General features: G+C 41.2%; 1 protein-coding gene across 6 annotated transcripts; it reads right to left on the bottom strand.

Moving 5' to 3' along the window:
* On the bottom strand, nucleotides 1-27,078 carry ttc7b (tetratricopeptide repeat domain 7B). Of its 6 annotated transcripts, XM_085256496.1 has the most exons (24): nucleotides 26,905-27,078; nucleotides 23,936-24,090; nucleotides 23,776-23,851; nucleotides 23,591-23,683; nucleotides 23,154-23,317; nucleotides 21,409-21,530; nucleotides 19,924-20,002; nucleotides 17,350-17,525; nucleotides 17,115-17,178; nucleotides 16,879-17,016; nucleotides 16,562-16,750; nucleotides 16,314-16,431; nucleotides 14,710-14,767; nucleotides 14,326-14,398; nucleotides 13,992-14,152; nucleotides 13,781-13,897; nucleotides 11,990-12,091; nucleotides 11,122-11,219; nucleotides 10,557-10,835; nucleotides 8,442-8,492; nucleotides 5,686-5,826; nucleotides 4,087-4,289; nucleotides 2,205-2,278; nucleotides 1-1,765 (listed from the first exon to the last, which is right to left on the bottom strand). In XM_085256496.1, the coding sequence occupies exons 1-24, from the start codon at nucleotides 27,023-27,025 to the stop codon at nucleotides 1,618-1,620; spliced, it is 3,000 nt and encodes a 999-aa protein (XP_085112622.1). In that variant the 5' UTR covers nucleotides 27,026-27,078; the 3' UTR covers nucleotides 1-1,617. The 6 variants fall into 6 exon arrangements, with proteins under 6 accessions (XP_085112622.1, XP_085112624.1, XP_085112623.1 ...); XM_085256498.1 differs by lacking the exon at nucleotides 10,557-10,835; XM_085256497.1 differs by lacking the exon at nucleotides 11,990-12,091.

The raw sequence follows: 27,078 nt of genomic DNA, 5'->3' as shown, positions 1-27,078 counted from the left end.
TTCTTTTTATCCACTTTTATTATCTTGGTCTTCATAATCATTCATTTACAGCACAAAGGACTCACTGCCTGAGCTCAGGAGGATGTCCTTTCATACCTCACTCTCTCTAAGCAACATCATTCTCCAGAAAATAGTTATAATTTACTCTCTAAAATAATAATACACTAGTGGAACAATGAAATATACAGCAATAATTCTTTGTATTTATAATCAAAAACGAAATAAAAATATTAATCTGGTGATGGGACACAAAGACAACACAATCACTGCGGGTGCATTTGCGCTCAACAAGAAAATCTGATTTCTGGAGGAAAGATGTGGCACAGATTCCAACAGTTTCCCGCAGATTATACGTTGCTGCCGTTTGAGTTGCTCCAGGTGGCACTTTGATTTTTCACTTAAAAACTTCACAAAACCACTTTAAAATCATCTGCAGGAAATCAGATTTCCCGTGAGGGCGAATGCAACCCGAGGTTTGGCATTTACACCGATTTATTTCTCAGTGAAAGTCCGTCGATGCTCCGCTGGATACCTTAAAGACCTGGCTGATCCTGAGCCAGGTATACAGTAACAACGATCCCCCTCCATGCAGATGCAGATAACATTACACGAGCATCTTTCCTGAGTGGATACAAGCACCAAAAAGTGTAACAGATACTTTTGGAAAATGATCTTAGTGTCGAGTCAAACACCATTGACCACTCAGAAGTCTGAATTTACTACAGTGGGTTCCTGTCTTCAAATTTTAACAATGCTAACACGGGTGCAAGGCTACAGTACGGTGAAGGCAATACTCAGTGGTTTGACCCCCAGCTCGATCTGCTGCTGATCTATAGTGTTTGTGCGTGCATATAAAATGGGATTGAGTTTTTGTAGTGTTAAAAAAAACAAAAAAACACAAGCATATACATACAGCAATATTTATCACTGACTAAACCAGGTGAGGGCAGAACACAGAGACTACACAGAGTTTTATCTGATGAATTATCAGAAAGCAGAAAAGATGCAGGGCAGGGAGAGGGATTAACAATGAAGACATGAACCCACTGAAAACAGGGTCCACTGGTGGCTCTAAATTGTATGGTGCTCTCTCACCTTGCTGAACTCCGTAAATCATCATAAGAAAAAAAAAAACAACAACAAAAAAACAGGAAGGGAGTGGGACGGACAGGTTTTGGCGCTTGCATCCACTTTTGAAAGAGTGTTTTCTGCTGCATCGATGTGAACAGTACCAAGTAAATGCATATTTGGCTTTTAAAGGAAATCTAATCCATTTATGTTAAAACTGCTCAGAGTGTATGTGTGTATTTGGACTAAACAACATGTAAACACAACTTTCAGGCTTCTGAGAATAATGATTTGAACGGAATCTGACGAAGGAGACAACACGCAGCGCGGGAAAGAGACACGCACACTCACGTAGACGTGGCCACAAGAAAGGCATTGTGGGAAGCACGGGTAGACAGAGGGAAGCCTGTTTATTTGTACTCTTTGCATTTCTATATACACTCTGAGTTTATGTGTGTGTGAGGGTTTGGCAGTACAGCTTTTCACAGGTCTGTGCGTGTGTGTGTGTTTGTGAAGTGGCATGCAGGCATGCTCTGTGTTGTGTTTTTCTCATAGCGCTCTGGGAATGATGGTGAAGGGCAGGATGGGGCTGCTGGCTTCCAGCTCCAAGGCGGTGAGAAAACACTCAGTGGCGGCGGCGGTGTTTCCCTGAGCCTGCAACACCTCGCCAAGACTGTTCCACACATCGTGAGCCGTGCTGAGGAGGACAGAGGGATGAAGAGGTCACAAGAGGAAGAACAGAAACAAATTTAAGGGGGGAAGGAAGAGTAGAGGAAAGAGTATAGTGGAGAGGAAAAACATGGAAGATGAGAAGGAAAGAAGTGGAGGAAGAAGAGATGAGAGTAGAGGGATATGGGTGGAAAGTGGGATGGCAAGGAGAGAAGTGAGGAAGCGAGAAGATGGGAAATACGAGGAGAGGAAAGCAAAGAAAAACGAAGAGGAAGAAAAAAGGATGAGAGGAGAACAGCAGCATAGAAAGAGGGAGGAGAAGTAAAAGAAGAGGAGAAATTAAAGGGATGTAAGAGGAAGTGGGAAGGAAAGAGGAAGAAGTGAGGAAATAGAAAAATGTTGAACCACAGGTGCCTTAAAGGAGAAAACGTACAAACATTACCTTGTTTAAACACAAACAAACTCACCTGTTCACCTGCACGGCGTCTCTCAGCACCTTTTCCGAAAGACTGTAACGCTGCAGCTGGTGCAGGATCAGACCCTGCAACAGAGAAAACAAGAGAAGAAGAGAACATCCCCCTTTTTTTATCATGCTGTGTGTCAATGATTCAGCAGTTGGCTTTATTTAAAAAGAAGCTCTAAAGTTACATTTAATATCGGTAACAGCCACCCTCCTCTCACTTTTAACATTTATTATTCATGAAGAATTTAAACCAGAGATTCAAATTTACACAGTGCGCCGTGTCATTTATCTTCTACCGCAAACTACCTGCCGTATTTTACACACTTCCAGGTATAAGATGATGATTTTCATTGGGTCTGAGCTCTCTACTCCGTTTTTTTCCTTGCATGAGAGCTATGGAGATCAAATTCAGCAAATGGGAAAAACTAATGGAAGTAATCTTCAACAGGGTATTATTGAGGGACAGCCACCTCCACAGCTAATGTGCCAAAATGTGCAGTTCCTCGAGTGGCCACTTGGTCTTTACAGCAGCAATATCAAACTGCTTTTACACGGGTGGCCACGTACAGCCAACTTTCATCTTTTGGTAGTTTATTCCTGAGACTGTCCACTAAAAATAAAACTCTTGCAGGCTCCGCCGGGCCGATTCTGGCCCTCGGGCCTTACGTTTGACACCTGTGCTTTTCGGTGCCACCCACCATTTTTTGTGCGTCTTATTGTCAACCACGTGTCTTAACAGAATTTTAACCCCATGGAAACAGAACAATGGAAAACAGTGGCTGGAGACCACAGCGTGACCCAAATTATTTGTGAACATGACTGCAGTTGGTGCAAGTCTGGAGACAGGTTGCCTCTTTGTAAGTTGGCGTCATTGCAGGTGATGAAATCATCTGGTTTGGGGTTGCTTCACTGCCTCATGACCTCCGCAGATTATCAAAAAGTGAGTATAAGCAGAGTAGCCCGGAAGGAGACCCTTTAAACTAATAACGATGCCAGGCACACCAAGAATCCTGTCCGGATTATTTCTGTTTATTCGTGACTGGAAAACACTCTGACTGAACTCCTGTTGTTTTTAACTTTCATAAATAAACATGAATTCCTCCTGTTTTTAGTTGCTCTTAACTCAAGGTTGCATCATATTTTTTTTCCAACCTACTCTTTTTCTTCTCTTTGTTCCATAACTGGACTTTTAATCTCTTCTCCTTTTCTTTTTAGTACTCTTCATGTGCTTTTCGTTTTAGTCTCGGCTTTTACTTCCTTTGATTTACCTGATTTAACTTTTGCAGACTGATGGTCCACCGTGGGTCAGTCAGCTCAGTTCTTTATTTCACTTTTATTATTTTCACTCTTTTCATCTATTGCTAGATTATCACTTAACATTAACTAAGCTGAATAAATTGGAGAAAAAGCCAATTTTCTTTATAGGCATGTTCAACTACACCATCTTTTTCCTGCAGACACATGCAAGCTCGAAACTTTCCCCACAATTACCAAGACAAAATCCAGTTTTCAAGCTAAAATACCAACTACACAAATTGTCAAAAGCCTCCAAATGCATGAAAACATTTTAATCTGCACTCGGGTCAGATGGACACACTGACTACTGAGGTACTGATCCGCCTTCAGGTGCCATTGCCGTGCTGTCACTGGAGAGAATTTCTGTGTGTTACTCTCTCCATCAGCAGGTCTGTTCGTTTCTGGCCTGCCAACATGAGTGAATGAGTGACAAGGGCAGACGGAGCAGACTGAAAACAAAAAACAAACTTGCTCTCCTCAGGTGAGGTTTAACCGTCCCGGCAGACTGTAGGTAATTACATAAAAACACACAAAACTCGTCAGGGTGTGAGGGCACTGCAGGCAGGCAGGTGGAGGACAGAGTGTCTTACCAGTCTCTGCATGGTCTTGACATGAGTCGGGTTGATGGACAGGGCCTCCTCGTACCAGCGCTTGGCTTCGTCCATGTTGCCCCTCAGCTCGGCTATCTGCCCCCTCATGTAGAGGACGTTGTGGGACGTGGGGAAGAGGTTGGCGGCTTCCTGCGTGCAAGCCGTGGCCTCAGCAGGTTTTGACATGCCGATGTACACCTCAGCTGTTCAACAGAGACACACGCAGAATTTCAAACTGATAGAAACACTGTGAACCTCCAGGGCTAAAAAACAAATTCCTCCAACTGTGATCATTTTTGTTCCATGTTTTTCCTCAAAGCACCCGAAGCCCATTCGGTGCAAGTTTACACATATTGATGATATATGATCTCTCGTATCTGTTGATCTTTTGTGGATGTAATGTGACATTCTTCATCATCTTCTTCTTTTTTCTGCTCCCTATGGGGCTGGCTACAGTCTGCCTGCATCTCACCCTATCCCAGCATCTTCTACTGACATACTGATCCTCTGTGGTCTTCCTCTTTTCCTCTTGCCTGGTAGCTCCATATTCAATACCCTTTGTCCAGTATATCCGCTACTCCTCCTCCACACATGTCCAAAAAACGATCTCAGCCTAACTTTGTCTCCAAACTCATCTACCTTCTCTACCTACACTCCTTGCAGCTTCACTATTACACCCGTTGCTCTCTCTCTCTCATTCTCACACATATATTCAGTTTTTCTTCTACTGACTTCCATTCCTCCTCACTCCAGAGCATACCTCCACCTCCCCAGACTTTCCTCCACCTGCTCCCTACTCTCAAAGTCCATCATCGTCCACAGAGACTCCTGCCTGACCTCATCTGTTAGCCTGTCCATCACCACTGCAAACAAAAAGGGGCTCAGAGCTGATGCCTGACGTGTAATCTATATCTCGCCACTGGCCTGCCGTCATCATATATGTCCTGCACATATGTGCGTTTGTTTGTTTGAACGACTAATTAAATGTGACTTTTGGACTGCTTTTGCTGCACGGACACGGCGATACTCTTAACATGATGCAGAAAATAAGAAAGGATAAAAACATTTTTCCCTTCAAGCTGCATGAGCAGAAAAAAAAAGACTTCTTCACTTCATGCCCAGCTGAGGCTTTCACTGCGCTGGTGTGATGAAGACAGAATGATACGAGTAGAGACGGAGGAAATGAGCCTGAACTGGCTGATTACATTAGCCATATCACCGGGCTGGACATGGCCAACCCTGACAGGAAGCAGCTGGACAGATAAACAGGCGGACAAACTACCTCAGCCCGAGTGTGTGTGTCTGTTTGTGTGGACACCGCAGTCTGTCTTGGTCGCTGAAATCAGAATCTGAGCTCAAGTGAGGGGAAATCTAATATATCCAGTAGATATCTAATCAAACTGCTCTTCAATAAAGTCCTGGAGGCTGATGCCGGTGCACTCACTCTGACCTCATATCTGATTCTCTGATGAAGCAAATATCGACCACAAGAGGTGAGCAGACAGTGCCCTGCTGTATTTGACGGCCAGTTACAAAATGATTAATTATTAAGGCATAAAATAACTTTCATGCATGCGCTGCGAATGAGTAAGAGGATACCTGCATGGAGCCAGATCTGAGCCAGGGTCATCCAGGGGTGCAGGGGTCCATGTTTGGGGGCACTGCTCTGCAAAGAGGAGGCGACTTCGGATAGAGCCTGCTCCACACGACTGGCTGCTATTGAGGTAGCGTGCACCGAACCTGGAGGGTGGAAATCAAACCATCACAGACGAATACACCATCTTCCAAATTTTGTGACTAACCACTACAACAGCAGTGTTAGGCAGCCATGTGCCACAATGCAGGGTGATTTTAACTGAACAAAACAACAGCAGAGGCCACTGATTACTGTGGTTCTGCAGTGTTTGGTTGCAGTAAACAGTTGGAGTCCACACTGGCACACAGTTTTTCAAGCCTTAAAATAAGTCCACGCCATTCAGCACTCGGCGGCACACAGTGTTAGGGCCCTGAGTTACAACGAATTAGTGTCACCATCATGCATAAAACTGCATCACTCTGCTCATTAGTAACTAAAAGAAGCGTCGCTGTGATGGTCTGCGTATCCGCGGACTATTACAGGGGTCAGCATGGGAGGAAAAGCAGGTCCACAAAAGCCAAACGTATCACAACGCTACACAGAACGACCCCCTTACACATCACAAAATTTGATCTTTGTCTTGTTTTGTTTCGCTAAACTGTCATATGCATTGGAACCTAAAGGGATTAAAAATGAATAAAACGTGCCTCTTAGAGTCTTTTTCTAAATTTAAAATGAACACAGCTTGCTTTAATCTGATCCGTCCCCTTCACTGACTGAAGGAATAATAAAAAATATTTTAAAAAAGGAGAAGATTTGAATGTTAACGATTTCTAAGAGGGGACTACGTGGCAAAAGGATGTCTCGATTCAGCTGAGAATCCTGTTTGCTGTGGAGTAATTTATTAGACGCCACCATGCAGCAGCCCAGCCGAACGCAGCACAACACGGGCAGGATGGCGTGTAGCGCTCCCTAAATTAAGCCGATGATGGCGAATAAACACCTTCAGCCTGCAGGTGGAATTTGTTTCGGTAATTTGAAGCTTTATTTGATTTATTTTAGTCTTACTTTGTTTCACTTTTCTCTGTACATCGTCTGTCTGCAAGCCTGTTTCTGTACTGCAAAATGGCAAATATGGATTTTTACCCAAATCCACATTTGGATGTGTATAAAGATGATTTAAATGTATAAGGCCCAGGGAAGGCCAGTGAACACCTCCATCCCTAGAGGAGCTGGAGGAGGTGGCCAGTGAGAGGGAGGTCTGCACGAATGAATGTATTAAATACGCCAGAATTACACTGAATTATAGATCTACAGATTACATGAAGCCCAAAGTGTTCCCTGCCTCTAGATTCTTCAGATCTGTCACCCTGTGACCTCCCCATCATCTATCTGTTGCTTACTATGCTCCCGTGCACCTCCTTTCCTCCGATCCTCCTCCAGCTGCCGTTTTCTTTTTTGTTTCTACCCGCAGGTCTTACTGTTTGTGTGTGCTGCTCTTTGTTTGTGTTGGACTTTACATCATTCGTGGAGTGTTTATTGTTGCACGTTATGCTTGTTGTGATTCTACGAAGATGTCAGGGTGTGTTTGAATGTTTTCCAGTGGTGTGTTGCTGCCACCTCTTTAAATAAGTATTTTAATGACTCCTCTGGTAAAAAACACTGCAGAGTCCACGCCCTACTTGGTCACTGAGGTTTTGTCATCAGGGTTTGTAGAGTAGTAGGCTGGGGCAGGCTGATCGGTGTAAGTCAATATTTCGATACAGCTTGTTCGATCCATATAAAAAAAATTTTTTTTTAAAACCCCCAAAAAACAAACTTGGCTAAATTTGCAAGGGTCAGATTACCATGTGGGATATGTGGCTGCTCAAAACGAGGTCTTCTTTTTATCCTCAGTTTGATAACAGGCTCACCTTCAACCCGTGTTTCCTTCTGGACTTAAATGTGCTTTTCAGTTATCAAAAAATAAACAAACACCAAAATAGTGCCAAATTCCATGGTATGAAGGTTAAACTTAGCTTGTAAGTTATGGTACAAAGTTGATTTTGAGGGCGTCAGGCAGAAGGCACTCACTGAAATAACGCAAAAATTTGCAAAGACCCATATTTGACACAAGCGGTACTTTGACATCATGTGAAAGATGCGATCGTTAGCCTAAGTGTCAGAATACAGAGAAGGATATCAGCTGTACAGAGCTGATAATGCCTTTCATGAGAAACTGCACCACTTCCTCATTTGTGCAACTTCCCACAAACCGCTGTGGGAAGTAAATTGATTACAACACTTGAGCATCTGTCAGCAATTTGCCTCGAGCTTGTTGTAACAGTTACTGTCACAACTACCATCACATTCGTGAGAAGGAAACTGCTTCCTGGTGAGTTTTTGTTCTCTTTCACGTTACCGAAAAGGATAAACGCATCAGAAATAACATCTGTGTGCTGGAAAATAAGACCCTCATCTGGATTGTGCTCTAAAACAATCCAAACAAGTTGTTTCCTGAACACCTTCATGCTGCTTTAATGTGACAACATGCAAAAGATGCCTGAGCTCTTCCTTCTAACTCACTGTGGGCATTTGGATCAGCCACCAGCATGATTTAAAAAACAAAATAAAACTGTTTGCAGATGTCACCTTAAAGCAGAAGATATTTGCACATACTCTCGTCATATGAATATGGCACATATCTGGACCTCTTGGGACAAAGGGGGAGCAATGACGGAAGAATGGATGAGGGGGGGAAAAAAAGAAAAGAAAAGATGGAGGTTAGATGGCTACTTACAAACAGAAAACATGGAGGAAAAACCAAGTGTGTTAGCGTCCTGAAGGCCGCCTTGAATAAAACGAAGGGATGGAAAGAAACAGAAAGACGACTGTTAATGATTGAAAGAGAGGAAGAGACAGAAGAAATATCCAAAGCACGATGAGGAAAAAAAACAAAAGAATCCACAGAGGGTAGACTGCAGCACCCCGCGGGGTTTTCATTCTTCACACAGTCACTTTTAGACCACATGACAGCAGGCGAGCCGCTTCCACTCATGCACCCTTTCTAATGACAGAAATTTGATGTGAATAACATGTGAATATGGAGGACCGAAACAGGCCAAACTGTGAATAACTACATTAAAAAAAAAAAAAGTAAAAAGAATTCTCATGGAATTAGCAGTAACTGAACTTTCAAAATAAGAGCGCTGCTGTTTCTTTGCATAGATGGAAAAAAAACAATATGTATAGAAAATAAAAAAATAAAAAAAATCAGTATGTGTGGAAATACTGAAATATTTAGGTCAAGAAAAAATAATCAGTAAATAACGATTATTTGTAGGAATAAATGCACTAAAAGGAATACTTAAAATAACTGTAGGTAAAAGCTCATTTTTATGTGCTATAAAACACTATTTATGTTCTAGTTTGTTTGCTTATTGGCAAATTACTTCATTTTACTGAGTCATTCATTCTTTTTTTCTGTTTTTTTTTTTTTTTTTTTTTTAAACGTTTGGCAGAGTCAGTCCTCCATAAATGCACACCCACTGGCCTATTAAGTAGTTAGTGCCATAAAGTTTTTTAAATACCAAAATGTCGAGAAGGCCCATATTTCAAGTCATGACAGGTTTTTTGTTTCAAAAATTGGTGAGGAACATTATATTTTACACCTCATGATGTGGTGCGCCTGCATATTTGAATTAGCTTTTTAATGAACTAATCATTCAAAAATCTCCTAAAGAAAGTAAATGTATCATATTTTCAGTAACCATGATGATCGACTAGCTGTCACCGTTCTGTGGCCTGCGGGGAAAAAATAATCTAAAAGACAACCATTACCATTATTATTATCATTAGTAAGAGAGATGGCAACAAGGACAGACAACATCGAAACTGGGAAGCACGACAAATTAATGCTGGCTGAGATGGAAACACTGAAAATTATTAAAAACAAAAACAGAGGTGCAGAGAAAGTGCAGCTGCGATCTGTGGAAAAAAAATCCTTTATAACATAAACTGCCTCCCCCCCATCTGATCAATAAATTTTAGCTAAATAAAATGAGTGTGTGTGTGTGTGTGCGCGCATGTTTAAGTCACAAAATAAGCAAAGCAAATGCATCAAAACTCAACTCAATCCACATCAAAGTTTCTGCAAACATGCCAGGATTTACAGCAGCTCTGTGGAGTTTGTCTCTGCCAAAACTCCAAAATGGTTAGTCTCTTTAGTCTCTTTGTCCAGGCTTAAACAAATCTCTCTAATTCACGATCCGCTCAAGCATCAGTGCGGGTGAAAGCACAAGAAGGATGTGGCTGCTCATAAGAGGAGCTTTCTTAGATATCGAAGAGTTCAAAGATAGCTGGTGGTTTATGGGCACATTATATTAAGCCAGGAACTAACAAGTGATGCCTTTAAGTAAGAAAATAATTGCAAAGCAGGTAATTAATATCTTCTCCAAAAAATACAGAAGCATTTTTTAACTTTTAAGATTTTTCTTTTGCCTTAAAACCACATCCAGGAGGATTTAAATGTGTCAGGAAATGGTGCTGCCCCTGTCATTTTAAAATATTTTTTAAATAGTTAAATAGTTTTAAATATCAGTGAATTTCTCAGCATTATTAAAGTAATACAGCTTGGCCTGACAGTACTCTGCAGTACAGGAAATTTCATGACTTCATGAGCATGACAGAGATCCAACTGGTCTCTCAGGAGGCTGAAGTGCTTCATAATATAGTTTGGATCTTTAATTCTATTCGTGTTTCTGGACATAAATTTTTATGATGTTATAACTAACAGCAGTCATAACATATGTAGCTCAAAAATCACAGAAACAGGCAAAAGTAACTAGTGATGACATCTGTTTGTGGTCAGTCTCCACACCGTGCTACAGGCAGAACGGACGTGGAGGAGGATTACAGTTGGAGGATAGCTGGCGGACTATGGCGTGGTTGCAGAAGGAGTGAGTCCTGGTCTTTGTGCGTGGAGGTGGAGGAGGAGGAGGAAGGGCAGGGGGAAGGGAAGGAAGAGGAGAGCGGAAAGATGGTTTTCGGAGTGGAGGCAGAGGAGTACGGGGAGGCTGGAAGATGAAGACAGGGGAAGAAGGGGAAGACAGCGGGGAGGAGACGGTGGACATGGTGGAGGGGGAGGTAGGGGAGACTGGTTCGAAACCAGAGAGCGAAGAGGAAGAACCTGAGACTTAAAAAGGAGGAAATAAAACAGAAATGAGTGAAATTAATGAAGGATTAAAGAAAGGATAGAAACAAAAAGACCTTTTCTCAAACAACATTTTTTAAAATGCTCCCATTTTTTAAAGTTTATACATTAAGTTAAAAGAAATCAGATTCTTTTATAGACTTTTCCCTCTGCTATCTGTAAAAAAGACATCAGGATGACCATTAGAGGAGAGAGAATAATTAAACAAGTTTGACTCCATGTTTACTGATGAACGCTGAGCACGTAGATTTCAGGTGTCTGTACCTACCAGTCTCAGGGTCACTGAAGTCAGGCAAGGTCATAGCGTTGAGCTGTCGCCTGTCTGCTATGGCTCTATCCAACAGACTGCTGCCACGCCCCGAATCACTGCCACGAAACACACGTGGATGTAAACAAAGGGAAAAAGCACATCCGCACGCACGCACGCGCACACACACACACACGCGCACACACACACACACGCGCACACACACACACACGCACACACACACACACACACACACACACACACACACACACACACACACACACACACACACACACACAGGGATTGAGCTGCTGAGCAAACATGACCTCCAAAACAAGGAGATAAAGCATTTTAGTGCCTTGGTTACCTTTTGTTTTCTTAGTTAGATCAAGCTTCAAGGGAACTGTGTTATTAATGAAGAGACAACGACTCATTGCCAGTTATTCAAATGCTTGATTGCAGCTCTTGCTGCCAAGGATGGCACAACCAGTTATTAGATTTAGAGGGCGAAGAGTTTTTCACACAGGAACAGGCAGGTTTGGGTTGGTTTTTCCCCACTTAATAAATGAAATAATTTAAAAAGTGCATTTTGTATTTACTCTGGTTATGTTTATCTTGTATTAAATTCTGTTTGATGATTGAAACATTTAAATGGGACAAATGCACACAGACAAAAAAAACAAAGAAATTAGGCATATTACTAGCATTGGCTAACATTAGCCAGAAAAAAAGATGGCTTAAAGTGATCTGTAGTCTGGAAAACTATGGATTAAATGCCATATGTAAAGCCACATCAGTGTTTCCTTTTTCTTTTGTGTTCCTGTTGTGCCTGTTTGTTGACATTAGTGATTAGTGGACACCATTCATAAGCTAATGTTAACTTCCTCACTGTTGGCACTGGGAGCGGCACTCGGGAGCGGGCGTAAATGCCACATCCTTTGGATATTTGCAGAAAATTCCCAAGTTCTTCACAAAGAAGTCACTCCACAGACTGTCAGAATCAACAGAGAGAGTCGGGGAAGGTCTTATATTTCATAATTATGTGATAATCCATTCAGAAAATTTGCAAAAACAAGCGTGTAAAACATTTTTTTTAAAAAAATTTACTAAATGGACATTTAATTAGGGCAAGAGTTGCAGGATCATAAATATAAACTAATACCAGCTTATGTTTTCACATAGTGAGGTTTTGATTAAAATTAAAAACAAACCTAACATCAGGTTAACATAAACAGTAAACTTTATTGACCGTTTATGTTATTAACTAATATTTGTCCACAGAAGCTATTTAGTACACATCACCAAACATGCCTGGAATTATAGCATTTTTAAATGCCAAGACCATTAGAATGAATTAAATGCTTCTCCATGAAAGTGCTCAGTTGGTAGTTCAGTGTAATCCAGTCTTCACAAAGTTAGAGTCTTAAATTCTTTTTAAAAGTCTTAAAAATGTTACATTTGGTGGCCAGATCCTTCAAGGTAGTCTCCTTGCACACCTCTGCACCTATCTCAGAGCTCCACACCGGTCCCATTATGACCACACGAAGGTGCTTATTTAGGACGAGGGCTGCATCTTCAGATCTTCACAGCAGCGACCCGTCAACCTTAATATTATTTTGGAATAGAGGTCAAAGCCGCAGGGAGCTCAATCTCAAGAGTAGGAGAAATGAGAAATCACAGCCACCTGCCTCGGTTACAAATGCTCTCCCTCCAACTCCTCAAGACATTAGATTAGACGCCCAGTTTTACCCTGGGGGATGACATCATGGTGCTCAACATCTGATGCACTTTGTTTGGTTTTAAACCGCTGATCACAAGTAATAATCTGGAAGTATATTACCTTAAAGGGGATAGTAACATTTAAATCAGGTATAGTTATTGTTTTTTTATTGGCACCATATCTTAATTATTTAAAATAAAAGCAAACAAATAAAAAAGATCAAACTCTTTGTTTTGTTACGGCACCAGAAACAAGAGAAGCAGTGATTCTCAAAATTTAAGGGACTATAAAAAGGAAACAACAATAAAACAAAGCCATGTGATTTGAACCATGTGTTATTGTTCATTTATCTGACCAAATAATAACTATTTTATTTCTCTTGACTTTGGTGGAGGCGTTACTGGATAATCATCATCAAAAATCAAAATTGGAACACACTGAATATTAAAAGGACGACTCACAGAAAGCGAGTACCTCCCGCTGTGACTTTACTCCCATGTGCAGTGTTTTTCTTAAGTTTGGGAGGGGCTGACATACAGCAGAGGGGTTTTTTGGGGACATTTACTGGTTTTGCTAGAACACATGACACCAATCCTGCCTTCTAGCCACAGGCTCCGTGTTTTGTAATATTTATGTATGACTTGAACATTTCATCGATCTTTAGATCCTCGACTTCCAAAGTTAAGACTTACATCTGCTGCTAGTTTGAGGCCCGTTGGATTTGAAACCACCTGCCTGACGAGATGACGTTCACAAAAATCTGTGACCACCTTCTATTACATGATGGTTTTAACCATCTGGTGTCTGGTTTGTCATCAATCTTGCACCTTGGTGTTGATGGTATACTAGTTTTGCCTGTCTGCATTTTGTAAATTCTATCATCACTGTTACCATATTTCTACCACTTTCTATCAGTAGTAGAAATAGTAGTGTTTTTATCGAGGGGGAGTGTGTGCATACCTTGGGTTGGTAAGGTTGTAAAAGCTCTTCCAGATCTGCAGCATGTGTTTACAGGTGAGCAGAGCTTCTTCGGGTCCTCTACACATAGCCTCCAGCTTCACCTTGGTATACAACAGACTACACAGACACACACAAACTCACAATCAGCCTGATCCAGCTAAATTAAAAAACAAAACAAAAAAAAACCTCAGTGTGAGGTCTGTGAGCTCACTTGAAGTTTTCAGGGTACTCGGAGAGAGCCATCTCTATGATATTGAGAGCATCGTGGTAGTGTTTCTGGGCAGAGAGAAGCAGGGCCAGCAGGTGAAGGGAGTGGACGTCATCTCCTTGAAGCTGCAGTGCCTGTCGAACATAGCCTAGCGCCTCGGGGATCTACACACATACACACACATATGTACACAAACTACAGGTTTTCACAACATTTGGGATAAAAAGCACTTTGTTAAATATGTGCAACTCCTTGGAGTTTTGATTTTGGACGTCTGCCTTTAGTGTCACAAACACTTGTGTTGCTTTTCTCTTGCTACGACTGTACATTGCATTACCTGTCTGGACACGGCAAGCTGCAGCGCCAAGTAGAAGGCTGCCAAATGGTCAGTTGGAGACAGACTCTGAGCTCTACAGATGAGAAGAGAAAGGAGATGTTGTGTTCAAGAGGCAGCAAATAAAAAATTAAATAAGGTTAGATAAAACTTTAAAGATCCCAGTGGAAAAATAAGGTCAGCGCTGCAGCAAGACGGATGGAAAAGGGAAGCAAATGCTGACCATATTTATGGGAATAAATAATGTCAAAGCCAAACACTGCGCACAGATTAGTCATAGCACAAGCACGAAGGTTCAAATGAGTCAAAAGCATAATGTAATGGTTTGGCAGGGTGGTAAGTTTAAAGTGTAAAAAAGAAAACAGAGCATCATAGCTCAGTCCGAACCTCTGGAAGGCTCCCAAAGCTTTCCTCTGGTATTCCTCCTGTGTGCTCCGCAATGACGCTAAAGACATGCAGAGACACAAACACACCGATGGGTTTTACAGTAACACTGATTATGAATCACTGCAGCTTTTTGCACACTTCTTTTCATACTGCAAAAACATCCGGGCCAGAAACAGAAACAGATGATGCATCGCCTCATGTAAGCAAGCGCTCTATAGAGATCTGCCATCATACTCATCACAAACAAAAAGAGTCCCCTGACAGCACACATACCCAAAAGCAAAACCACTTGAAAAGTGGCTGAAAACTCAAGGTGAATGATTTTAAATGAGGAGAGAACTCATGGCTTCAACATAGACTTAAAGAACTATGACTCACACTTCCCTTACTTTGAATTTACTCAGAGTGAGCAAAGGTGTGATAAATTTGCAACCGTGCACAGTATACAACAGGGGTGTCAAACATAAGGACCACTGGACTGTGAAGTAGGGTAAAAATTTTGGACTTTTAACGGTGTTTTTATAAATTTTAAAGCCTGTGATAGTGCTAAAGACCTCCTACACAGCTATTTGTACAACACAAAACTTGTGAAGCAATAGACAAACAACTAAATGACAACGTGTCCACAGGAAAATAAATAAAATATGGCATTTTCTGGCAATTAACAAAAGCCTTCCGCTTTCTAATTACAGGACAGTCTGGGCTCTGAGCTACCAGACCCTTTTCTGTATTTTTACACATTTCTTACAATTTAAGCCCAAAGAGTCGTGCCGACACACTCCTTTCATTTAAATAGAGCAGTGAGGTGTGGTGCTTAAACTGCACTTCTTTTTCTTCTATAGAGATATCGCAGGGATTAAATGTGCAGTTAAACTTCTTTACACTGACAGAAAGACGATATTCACTGGTCTGGTCCACTAAAGATCAAAGTAATATGCATAAATAAATGTATAAAAAAGATGGAAGCAGCATCTGGGTCTGAAAAGTGAAGACCTTAAACCTGCATTCATTTTAATGGCCACCAGGGGGCAAAAAGAATTATGAGCCCATAGAAACCTCATCGAAAACTGTCAGGACCTCGTAAACCTTGGTTTATGGCCTCAGTTGCTCATTTCAGGTCATACTGTCTAAACCATTAGGACCATTTTGTAAATACTGGTCTGTTTAAGTGTTACAAAGGAAGATTACACAGATATGATCATTGCAATGAGCGCCCAGTTTCATATACAGCTCCACATGAAGTGCTGTGATGGATTTCTTAGAAGTCTTTTCATGGCCTTTTGCACATGAACTGAATTCCTGACCCTAAAATGACCCTACAATTTAAATTTTTAAACAGTGTGAAATGGGGCATAGTAGGCAGCAGGGACAAATTGATGATGCACAACCATTTGAAAGATGGAAAAAACAAAATCACAAAAAAGAGAAAGCCCTCCTGACCTGGGCTAGGCTGGAAAAAAAACTCTGGTCCAAATCAGCCAATGAGTTTGCAAACTTGTAGCTTTTCCTGATTTCTTTTCACCCAGAAAAAAATAAAAATCTTGCTCACACGTTCGCACCAAGAAAATGACTCAGGAGATGGAACTTCTCCTGAACAGACTTACCATCAGTGGCTTTGAGGCTGTAAACCAAACCTATAGCCAAGTAGCCTTTGGCTCTGAATTCAGCTGCTTTCTCTCCCATGTCAATCACCATCTTTGCAAAGCACTCTCCTTCATCCAGCTGAATAATGACAGAGGGAAATTTATAGGAACAGAGAGAGAAAGTTAGACACTGGTGAACATGTTGGAGGCAGTTATATTAAGAACTAACAAACCGCCCTCACAGGGCAGCTCAGCTGTACGGTTCGCACCCAGTGGAGAGGTCCGATGCACAGCTTTACGGCCAGCAGCGGGATGGTGGGGTCATCGGGCTTCAGGCGGATACACTCCTTGAGAACCTTAACGGCACGAGCTGATTTGCCTGCTGCCATCAGCGACAAGGCGAGCTGATACCACAAGTGGAACTCCTCAAAGGCGAACTTCATGGCTCTCTCCAAACACTGAAAGATAGTACATTTTTCTGTTTTATTGGGATGTCTCTAGGCACCAACGTTTGTTGAGGAACAAAAGCAGTGAAAATACTATCCCCACAGTCACTGTGACTGCGGTCTACAGAGGGGTCATTCACCTCTGACAACATCTCATACTGCCCTCTCCTGCCCAAAGCTATGGTCAGCAGGTCATACACCACCGAGGCCGACTGCAGACTGATGATCCGATCGTTGTTGTGTTCAGGAATTCTGCTTAGGACGGCATCACGGTTGGCCTGAAACACACAAAAGCCCACGTATGCATAGGTGTGAATACGGAAAAACCAGCTCAGTGTTCTGGCATGGTTTACTCTGCAGAGAGTTTGTGCCTCACCATGGATTCACTGATGAGCAGCAGCAGCAATGCTTCTTCTGTGTTCTCCTGAGGGCAAAACAGACTGCGAGGAGAGGAACGCAGCGGGAGGCCGATGGAGTTGGACGAGGATGAGAGGGAGGGAAAAAAAAAGGGAGGGAAAAAATGGAGAGAAAAGTGATGAGAACAAATTGGTGGAAAAGTACACTGGCAGCAGATTTAATCTGGTATCCACGCCAAGTGCTTTGCTTCTTACTTCTCTCCCGAGTACACTCGTGGGCGTCGGCTTAGGCTGTAGCTCTTGCTATGAGTGTGTCCTTGGCGTGTCGGATCGTCCAGGGGCGACACAACGGGTGGGTCTTCAAGAGGAGACCAGTAACTCTGTTCGCACATTCCTCTGAGCAAGATCTCTGCAAGCTGTCTGGCTATGGTCTGTACGAACACAACACTTGTATATTAACTTCTTATAGCACAGCACAGGCTTTAATCTGGACCCTTTCGTCATTAACGTACATCCTTATAAAAATTTACAACTATTGGATCTAACAGCCTGTCCTGGGATTCTTCCCAACAGAGAGACAGACAGACGATACAGTTGTGGTGCAATTTGTGGAAGAAGTGACGTGTTTAAAGGAGTAATTTGGGAAATTTTTAAACGTATTACTTGTTGCTAAGATGAGAAGAAGTTAAAGTCGGCTGCCACAGACAGAAAACAGGTGAAGCCTCTGCGTTGGGCTCTGTCATTTGTTTGTTGGGCAAGTGTTTGACTTTCAACTTTGGGGATGTGTAGATATAAATCATTTGAATTTTGGTGTCAGTGACCATTAGTTAACCTCACTATTGTTGTTAGAGGTCAGATTTAGAAACAGTTTTCCTTTTGAAGTACAAATCAAAAAATCTGTGGACAGCAGTGCCATGCAGTGTAAGTTCTCTCTCCTTCTGTCTACCACTCGCTGAGGCATAACTCTAACTTTGCTTCAAACTAGAGCTGGGCGATAGAACGATAACGATATGTATCGCGATATAACTTTTTCTCGATAGAAAAATTCAACTATCGCGATAGACCTCGCCGCTCTTGTCCTAAAAAAACAAAAAAAAAACAAAACAAAAACAACAGCCAATCCAAATTAAGTAACGCAGAGCCGAACCAATCACAGCCGCAGCGTCACGTCACGTGACTTGTTACTTACAGCACAAGTGCCAAGCCGCACATGTGTATTTGTTTGGGAAGCAGCCAGCCACCGTACCGCCCGGGTAATGGAGGAAATGAGTGTGCCGACTAGAAAAATCAACCGAGCGTGACCGAAGGTTACCGAAGAGAAAACAGATGATGGTTCCAATGCCGGAGAGATTGTCGAACGGAAGAGCCACAGAAGTTCCGTAGTGTGAAGGTATTTCGGCTATTTCAAGTCTGACAAAAAACAGAGTAGCGCGCACTGTAAATTGTGCCGAAAGCAAGTCTGGAAATACAATAAACTGGTGCATGCGCTACGTCCACACGTACCCGGGTATTTTTGAAAACGCAGATTTTTCTATGCGTTTGCACCTTTCGTCCACACGTAAACGGCGTTTTTGGTCACTGAAAACGAAGATTTTTAAAAACTCCGTATTTGCATTTACGTGTGGACTAGAAAAACGGAGAAAACGCAGCGTCAAAGATGTGCGCATTTTGACGTCACACTGTGCGCCACGTTATTGTTTCGGTCTAATGAATTTCTACAATACTGTTCTACTCTCTGCAGTGTTTAAATGCTTACATATACACACAGTTACTGTCCCTCCACACATACGACTCGGTTCTGCTTCTATGCCCCAGCTTTGTTTACTTTTTCCCACCGAGGCTTCTAGACTTCTGATTGGCCAACATTTCTGCACGGTTAGGAATCTAGCGCCACCTGCTGCTTTGGCATGTTCATAGCAGCGTTTTCCTTCATTTCTGCCTTTATGTGTGGACGGGATTATTTTTTTAAAACGAAAACGGAAAATCTCCGTTTTCAAAAATACCCGTGTACGTGTGGACGTAGCCTCAGTCTCTGACTGGAAGCGCTAATTCGTCATTCGGCTTTTGTCAGACTAAAGTAACTGTTAAAAGTGTTTGAAAAGCTAAGCTATACAACAAGGAGAGATTGAGAATTTCCTTTTAGTTCTCAGTTTATTTGATATTGACAAAAGTTAGTCAGTTTTGTCTGTTCTTCTGTAAAACAATTTATTTTTAGAATTAATATTTTGTTTCTAAGTGGAATTGACAATTTAGTCTGTTTCGTTTGTTCTATTTTGAAACTTAAACGCTTTAGCGGCTGCCTTTTGTGTAGTTTGCAATATTTGCCTTTATCTATCTGAAAAAGTCTCATGTTCCTTAAGTACATCTACCCTGTTGAACTTATTATGGGAAATAAATATTTAAATAAAAACAAGCTGCTGATTATTTCACATTTTACTTGTGAGCAACGGCACATTTAAATCTTACAAATATAGTTATTTGGCTTATATCGTGATAGATATCGTTATCGCCTGAAATGAAAAAAAAAAACATATCATGATATGAAAAAATCTTATATCGCCCAGCTCTACTTCAAACATTCTCAGAGTCATCATTTCATGTGTCAGTGTAGGTGAAATGATAGCACGCCCATGAAAACTAAAGTTCTGGAGCACAAAATGTTTTCAGTTTGACTTCTGTCAGCTTAAATGTGCAACAACAGTTTGAACTGTTTAAAAAAAACAAGAACAAAATCTTACTTCTAGTACCTTAAAGTACCTATGAAGCAAACAATTATGTTCCCCAAAAATTCCAAGCTGTTCCCTTAAGTGTTAATAAACTGTTCCTCACCATTCGTAGGTTCTGGGTGGTTCTGGTCTCAATAGCCCGAAGAATCTCTCGAAACCTGCCCACACCTTGTGTCAGGTTGCTGCAATGATGGAGACAGGAAACAGGGAAGACAAAAAAAAAAATATTACTGGCTGCTGAACAACACTGAGTCCAGTGCACATACTCGCCTAATTTTGTGTGTATTGGTTTTCTTTGACCACTTGAGTAGCTTTGCATGATTCAGAGTTCAAAATAATCCCAATTTTTCTGTTTATCTTCTGTCTGAAACAAGTTGATTTAGCTCAGTTTCATTGGCTTCCCCTTGGAGACAAACAGAAACCGTTAGATAAAGGTGTTGAATTAGGTTCCACTTACTTAGTTTATTCTGATTACATTTTGTAAAAGCAAGCCTATGCATGCACCAGAACACAACTGTTTAGGAGACCATACTGTTTCACATCATTTACTATTTTTTTTTAAACAATTTGAAAATGGTGCAAATATAAACTCACTAATTTCAGACACAAATTTCCAGCTCCATGTTTTTATACTTGGACTCTCTGAATATCTTTGCATGACTATCAGTTTAAAATAATTCTGTTTTTATATTGTGGGGACTCTAAGTTTGAATTAAACCGTTTCAGCTCCACCAACCTTTTAACATTCCTCTGACTGGCTGCTACTGCTGCCACCAGCAGGTGGGCTTTCTGCTCACAGGCAACGTCATGTGACTGAGATTTCCGTACTGGAAATCTTTAACCATTCAAACCATATCATCCCACATTTACATCATGCAAAGCCAAAAGCAGAAGAAACTCTCTACACAGGATGACCTAATTTTTTAAACCTTTGGCCATACACATGACAGGAAAGTTAAAGAGTAACAGGCCTTATTTAAAGTCACATTCCAATATATACACACACAATATATTTTTTATGGACATTTAATGCTGTGTGAGGCATTTTTTTTTATGCTAGAAGCTTCAAATGAAACCATGTTATTCCTAGAAACTATGACAAGTTGCTGCATGATGTCATATTTGTACCTGAGGCCAGACTTTAATATTTACAAAAACAGAGTATGTATACTGTCTACATATTTTTGGTTTGCTTCACAGCAAAAACAATCATTTAGCAATAAGTAAAAAGAAAGAAAAAAACAAATAACAAAAAACAGAAACCCTGTAGGAAAGAGACTATCATGAGGCGTCCAGCAGCTGCTGCAACACTGAAACCACCAGCAGCATTTAGCGCAACACCGCTGTGTGAACTGCTCTGAGCTCAACTGTGAACGTTACTTAACCATGTTCACACTTTTTTTTTTGCTTTTATTCCACCTGTCAGCAGCTCTGTAACACTACAACTGCTGAATGAGTGAAGAATGCCCACAGAGGGCTGCTAAGGTTTAAAAAAAAAGAAAAAAAAACATCAGCAAGAGCCAGAGAGGTAAAAACTTTCCTGTCTGATCTCTCAGGTTCACCACCATGTGTTCCCCACCCCCCTTACCCATTCTTGAAGTGGATGACATGGGCTCTCTGAAGGCCCGTCTCTAGGAAGTAGCCCAGCTCCTGGTCCTGAGCTGTCGGGCCAGGCTTTGGACTGCGGTTCTGAATCCCTGCTGACAACGCCTATGCAACAACAAACAACAAAAAGAACGAGAAGTTTACTCAACCCCTCCTAACCTGAATCAATAAGACTTATTTTAATCTCAGGCGGCTCTGCATTTAAAAAACAGACACGATTCTGCAGTGGAAATCACTGCATGACTTTTAACTGTTTACTTCTATTGATTTTTACTTTGATTTTTCAACCTCCGCTTTATTTGATTAGATTTTGTCCCTCAGTGAATATTAAACTTCCACAACCATCGTTCCCGTTGCAGAATTCTTCCACAAATTTCAATTCAGGATTATTCAAGTTCCATGTCTCTCTCTTATAATGTCCGTTTTTAGTAAATGACTTCAGGTGCTAAACTGGCTCATTGGCAGTCCAAAAATTGACACCTGCCGGAAATATATTGTGTGTCACAAAGACACAATATATGACAAAGAATCTGATATCAGGCTATATCGAAAAACTAAATGTGGTTACTAAATACTTCCTTTTACGGTCTTTTTGGACGTAATTAAACAAGCTTGAAACAACTTCTTGAGGAGCAGTCAAATTTTAACATTTAACTTTCAGGGTCAGAGGAGTCCACGTTTAAGGAAACGTAACGGTGTTAAAAATACCGGACCACTCCTGAAAGACTATTGACATTGTGCTTTTCTCCTTTTGAAAACGATCAAATAAGCAAGTGAACAGTCAAACCTGGTACTGCAGCATTTGCTCTCTCTCCTTTTTGATTAGTAACTCTCTTTTTATTTCGGAGTTTTTAAAATGTTTAAAGACGTGCAAACCACCAGACAACAAAAGACAGATAAGGTAGTTTTGGAAAACAATAATTAAAAACAAAAAATCTCTTATAACTATATATTATATATACATATATACACAAAAGGTGGAGGAAATTAGTCTGAAAGCTGCTTTGCATACTTTTGAATATAAACTAGAATACAGTAAAATACTTTAAGGATCAGGGAGTGTATTATAAGAGGACTGCACACCAGGAGAGATAAAGAGATTATTTTGGAGGGGAAAAAAATGTTCCTTTAGTTCATTCCCTTAAGAGTTTCATCTCTGTGATTTGATGAATGTACCCACTGTTCCCAGTGTTGTTGTTTAAAGAAAAAAAAGTATATTTCCATGCTGTACAGCCCCTCAACTCTAAAACACTAATAAGAAAGATGTTAAAAGATAAGCTATGCAAGTTTCTGGTATTAGAGTCTCAACAAACAATCAAATATCTCCCGTTTCAGCATTTGATAAGCTGCTTTTCTGCTTTAAAATAAACAGAAGGTTTTCCCATCTATGTCTTAAATACATTATCATGACATCGTTAAAGTGTTCCTTAACTAGCACCTGTAATATTGCACACGTTTTGTTGAATTTCTCACAAGTATCACTACATCCAGGTTGGAATATTTGAGCTGCATCCTTCTCAGTTTTACTGCAGTTTGCTCAGCCTGTGCTCTCGGCAAATAAAGACGAAGAGATTTGTTTGTCAGTTGGCCGTCGAGGGCGGTGGCGCATCAGTCAAACTCGAACGCAGTCAGCAGGATGTTCATCACACGCCCATAAGGACAGTGAAAAACAACAACACGCAGAGAAAACGCTGCACTCTGTGAAGCCATCACAGCATGACAACACACCTTCTCGGCCTCCTGCAGATAGAGCAAAGCAATGTCTCCAGACTTTTCGTAGCAGGTGATGATCTCCTGCTCCCGCTCGGTCATGCTCCTGTTGGACGCCGGAGACCCGGCGTTCTTATTGGATAGAGACGGTGAAGCAGCTGGGACTTTCTCTAGGCACAAACCTGAGGAAGAAAGAGAGAAGAAGAAACATGGTGTGACTGGGAGACATTTTGCCCTATTTGACACCATCACCTACTGTCACTGATGAATGTTTTCCCAGATGAAATCAGTTAAACACATTCAAAGACAAACAGTGCAGTCTGCGGCTTCTTTTTACATCTGTGGCACTGCACTGCCACCGTGTGGAGAGAAGAGGTGCTGCAGAGATTAGTGCTGATTAGCTTGATGACAGTTTAAGTGAGGTTAAGGAGGACACAAACAAGGACTGTGTATACCTTTAGTCGCATAAGACTCTGCTATCATAGACAGCCTGTACACAGGAGCTCCAGCCAGCTGCATGTCGTCCAGGTTCACCTTGCTGTAGTGCCCTGTCAAATCCCGAATTATGTATTAATAAACTGACCTACTTATTCACTAAAATGAGGGGGAAAAAATATCGAATATGAGAAATGTGTGTCACCTAAAGCATCTTTGTATTCTCCCTCCACATAGCACAGTTTGGCCATTAACAGGCTAGCTTCCTGGATGTAATCCGGCTAGAAGAGAGGAATAAATGAATAAATAAATAAATAAATAATAAAGGATGTGTTCGGAGTTTTGATTTTCAGCCCAGTGGTTACCTTCAGGTTTCCTCTGTCCAGAGCAGCAGTGAGATGCTTCCTGACCTCCAGCAGTTTTGGCCGTTGGACCCTGGGACTTGTACCTTGCTTGATGGGATTCTCCTTCAGGTACGTCTGCAGCTTACATTCACCCAACAGCAGCTCGCCCAGGTCATCTGGAACAATCAGGAGGTCAGAGCAACCATGACATCAAATCCTCTTGTCCTCATCCAGCATGTCTCCAACATTTTGAGAGCTTACAGTTGATCTATTATGCTCATGAGCATGAGACCCAGTTCAAAAAAATCCTTATTTGTCTTACACTAGGTTTCTCCCTAACCTGCCTATTTCTGGTTGCTTGGTGTGCAGTTTGCATGTTCTCCTTGGATACTCACCTGTAAAGGTGTGCCATTTTCATTCATTATTTGCCTTATGACTTTAAGGCCTAATGCAGGGTGAACACCTGGTTAAAGTTCTCTCTCAACCACCTGAGTTTGTCAATGAGGCATTAACATCAATGCAGTACATGCAGTGCCTTCATCTACTTTATCCTTTGATCTAAGCTTCCTATAGCCAAGCTGTCGCTACAACCACATGCCAACAATGGCAAACCCTGTAACCTGTGTACGCTCACGCAAAATATCTGCCAAGCAACATGGACTTAAATTAATGCCATAAAAGTATGCAAAGAAGTAACACAGAAGAAAATATGGACGTAACAGGGGCTCAAAACACCCCGAGTGTAAATTATGATGCATGAACTGAGGCTTAATGGTTATTCAGAAACTACTCAGGGTTACAGTGAGAATGGCAAATCTGCACACGGAGAAACACTGCTTTGTTTGCACACATACCAGACAGAATTATGCACTCCGGGCTCTGATCTGAATATCTTCACTAATGACTCCAAAACAAACAAAAAAGGTGCTGGATAAAAATGTGGAGACCAAACCTGTGTTTAAAGTGATAGTTGCTACTTCCTTCTTTTGTATACTATCAGTGGTGATTCCCCAAATCCACATCTAGTCTACAGTGGACTTGAATTTAGGTCTTGAATTTACTAGGTACTTACGAAACATCCTGAGGCTTCAGGTCATCATGAACAGACTTTTATGCTCTGTTATACAAAAACAATCTGGTGCTCACTAAAGGGGTTGTAGCTTAAACAAAGGCCAATTATGGCTTTTCATATACGTGAAATTGAATTTAACAAAGCTTGTTTTATTTTGTTTACTAAGTGGCCAAAATAATTACAGGAAAATGCCTCCGCTTCTTTTAACTTCACTGATGATATCACTGCAGTAAGTCTTATCTGTGACAGGAAGGGAATCTGCATACTGGAGTGAGGAACAGCAGCTGATGAGGTGGTGAAAAGACAACAGTTGGACCTTCGACACATCTCAAACTAAAGAGCTTACTGTTGACTCTAAAAGGGAAATAGTTCAACATCTCTCCTTTTCCACCACTGGCCATGTTGTTGGAGAGGGTCTCGTCCTTCCGCTTCCTGGGCAGCACTATACATCAATAGTTATCAAGGGACATGAACACCACTGTCATTGTTAGTAAAGCCCACCAAGACAGCTAAGCACAACCAATCAGGACAAACAACAGCTTGAAAAAGCAGTACATATAGCTCTCAAGATCATTGGATGCAGTCTATTTTCCACAGCTTCACACTATACCACCACTGACCTTGCCTAATCTGCAAATCACCTATTCAGTCTTCTCCCATCAGGCAGAAGATACAGGTTTACTGGGATTCTGTTTACAGTTGTATTTGTTTTTACAGTTATACTTACTCTTCACTACTATATTTTAGTTGTTTTTAATTGAAACAACAGTTTTAATTTTTTTTAGTTAAGGTGTTTTTACAGAGTTCCTGCTTTATTGTCTGCTTCTTTCAAATCTCACAATAAATCTCTCTCATTTCCAGTTTCATATCCTTTACAGATGCAATGATACAAGTTTAAAAAAAAATAAACCAACGTTTCCTTGTGTAACAATAATGATGTTTAAACATAAAAGCTAAGCACATTTAAATTGCATGACAAAGGTTGGCATATAAATGAGTTTGACTATAGTTCTGTTAAAGTAGTTTACATCTCTCATCTTATTTTCATTTCATTCAAATGTCATTAAGAAAAGTGAGAAAGTCCTTCTTGCATGTAACTTTTATAATAACCAAAAAAATAAAAATAAGAATAAAAAAAAAAAAGTCTGTCGTGAGTAACACATCAGCCTTGCTTAACTGGTTTTATCTTTTAAACTAAAATATCACACTGTCGTTTACTGATACCCTGAGAAAGCGGTTTGACAGCTAGCACGTATTGTAGCTATCTTAGCCAACCAGAGAGAATTTGAAAAACTACCACATTTAAATATATAGTGGTTTCAGCAAACGCATGGCCGTCATTAAATAAATGTTAAGGGGTACAACTTAGAACTATAACCTTCTGGAAAATTCGGCACAAATAAAAATTGGCAGAGGTCATATTAATTTATTAAAGTATCGAGTAAGTACCCCGATAGCGCCCCAAATCGGTTTAACTGGTGGCAAGGGGACAGTGAGCTTAAAAATATAAATAGATAAATAAAAAATGTGAGATAAATCTGTCGTTTTACTCTAGCGATGTTTCTTGAAGTACAATTCATAAAACGTTATTGATCCTCCACACCAGTCAAACACATCCAACGTTAAATGGATACATTTCTGAATGAAGTTCTGCGTGACAGGAAACTGAGCTGTCAGAACACAGGAACTCAATCACAGCAGCGAAAACTGTTCACATCTTTAAACTCAAACCTTCCTAAAGTTTAACAAAGACCTGTCACATCTCTTTCTTAAGTCTTTACGAGGTAACTGGCTCTAAGCAGAGGCGACAACTCCCAGCATCGGCTGCCTCTGCCAGGAAGTAGCGAGGACTGAGGCCAGGGAGGAGGCCCCATACACTGGATGAACGAACAGCGGAGAAACCCGGCACACTTCCTACCGTTTGATATCAGCTTAGCCGAGAGCTGTCGCACCAACTCTGGAATCTTGTCCCACTGGGCCTCCGAGCGGCATCGCTCTATCTCTATCTCCAGTCGTGAACCAGACTTCCTCGCTGTCATCTTGGCGAGTGAGGAGCAGCGCCAACTGGACCAAAACACCACCGGAGGAGCAA

The sequence above is a fragment of the Mchenga conophoros genome, linkage group LG19, assembly GCF_057382185.1.
Source record: "Mchenga conophoros isolate Kocher_MC1m ecotype Shallow Benthic linkage group LG19, M_conophoros_male_GT1.1, whole genome shotgun sequence".
In the NCBI taxonomy this organism is placed as follows: Eukaryota; Metazoa; Chordata; class Actinopteri; order Cichliformes; family Cichlidae; genus Mchenga; species Mchenga conophoros.
The sequence above is the reverse complement of the archived record's forward strand: the minus strand, read 5'-3'. Positions and strand labels throughout refer to the sequence as shown.

Coding starts and splice junctions, on each gene's coding strand:
- ttc7b (XM_085256496.1), bottom strand. CDS start 27,025: ATGACAGCGAGGAAGTCTGGTTCACGACTGGAGATAGAGATAGAGCGA. Junction 21,531..23,153: donor ATCTGCAGGAGGCCGAGAAG/GTGTGTTGTCAT, acceptor GTTGTTGCATAG/GCGTTGTCAGCAGGGATTCA. Junction 20,003..21,408: donor GTCATCCACTTCAAGAATGG/GTAAGGGGGGTG, acceptor CCATCATTGCAG/CAACCTGACACAAGGTGTGG.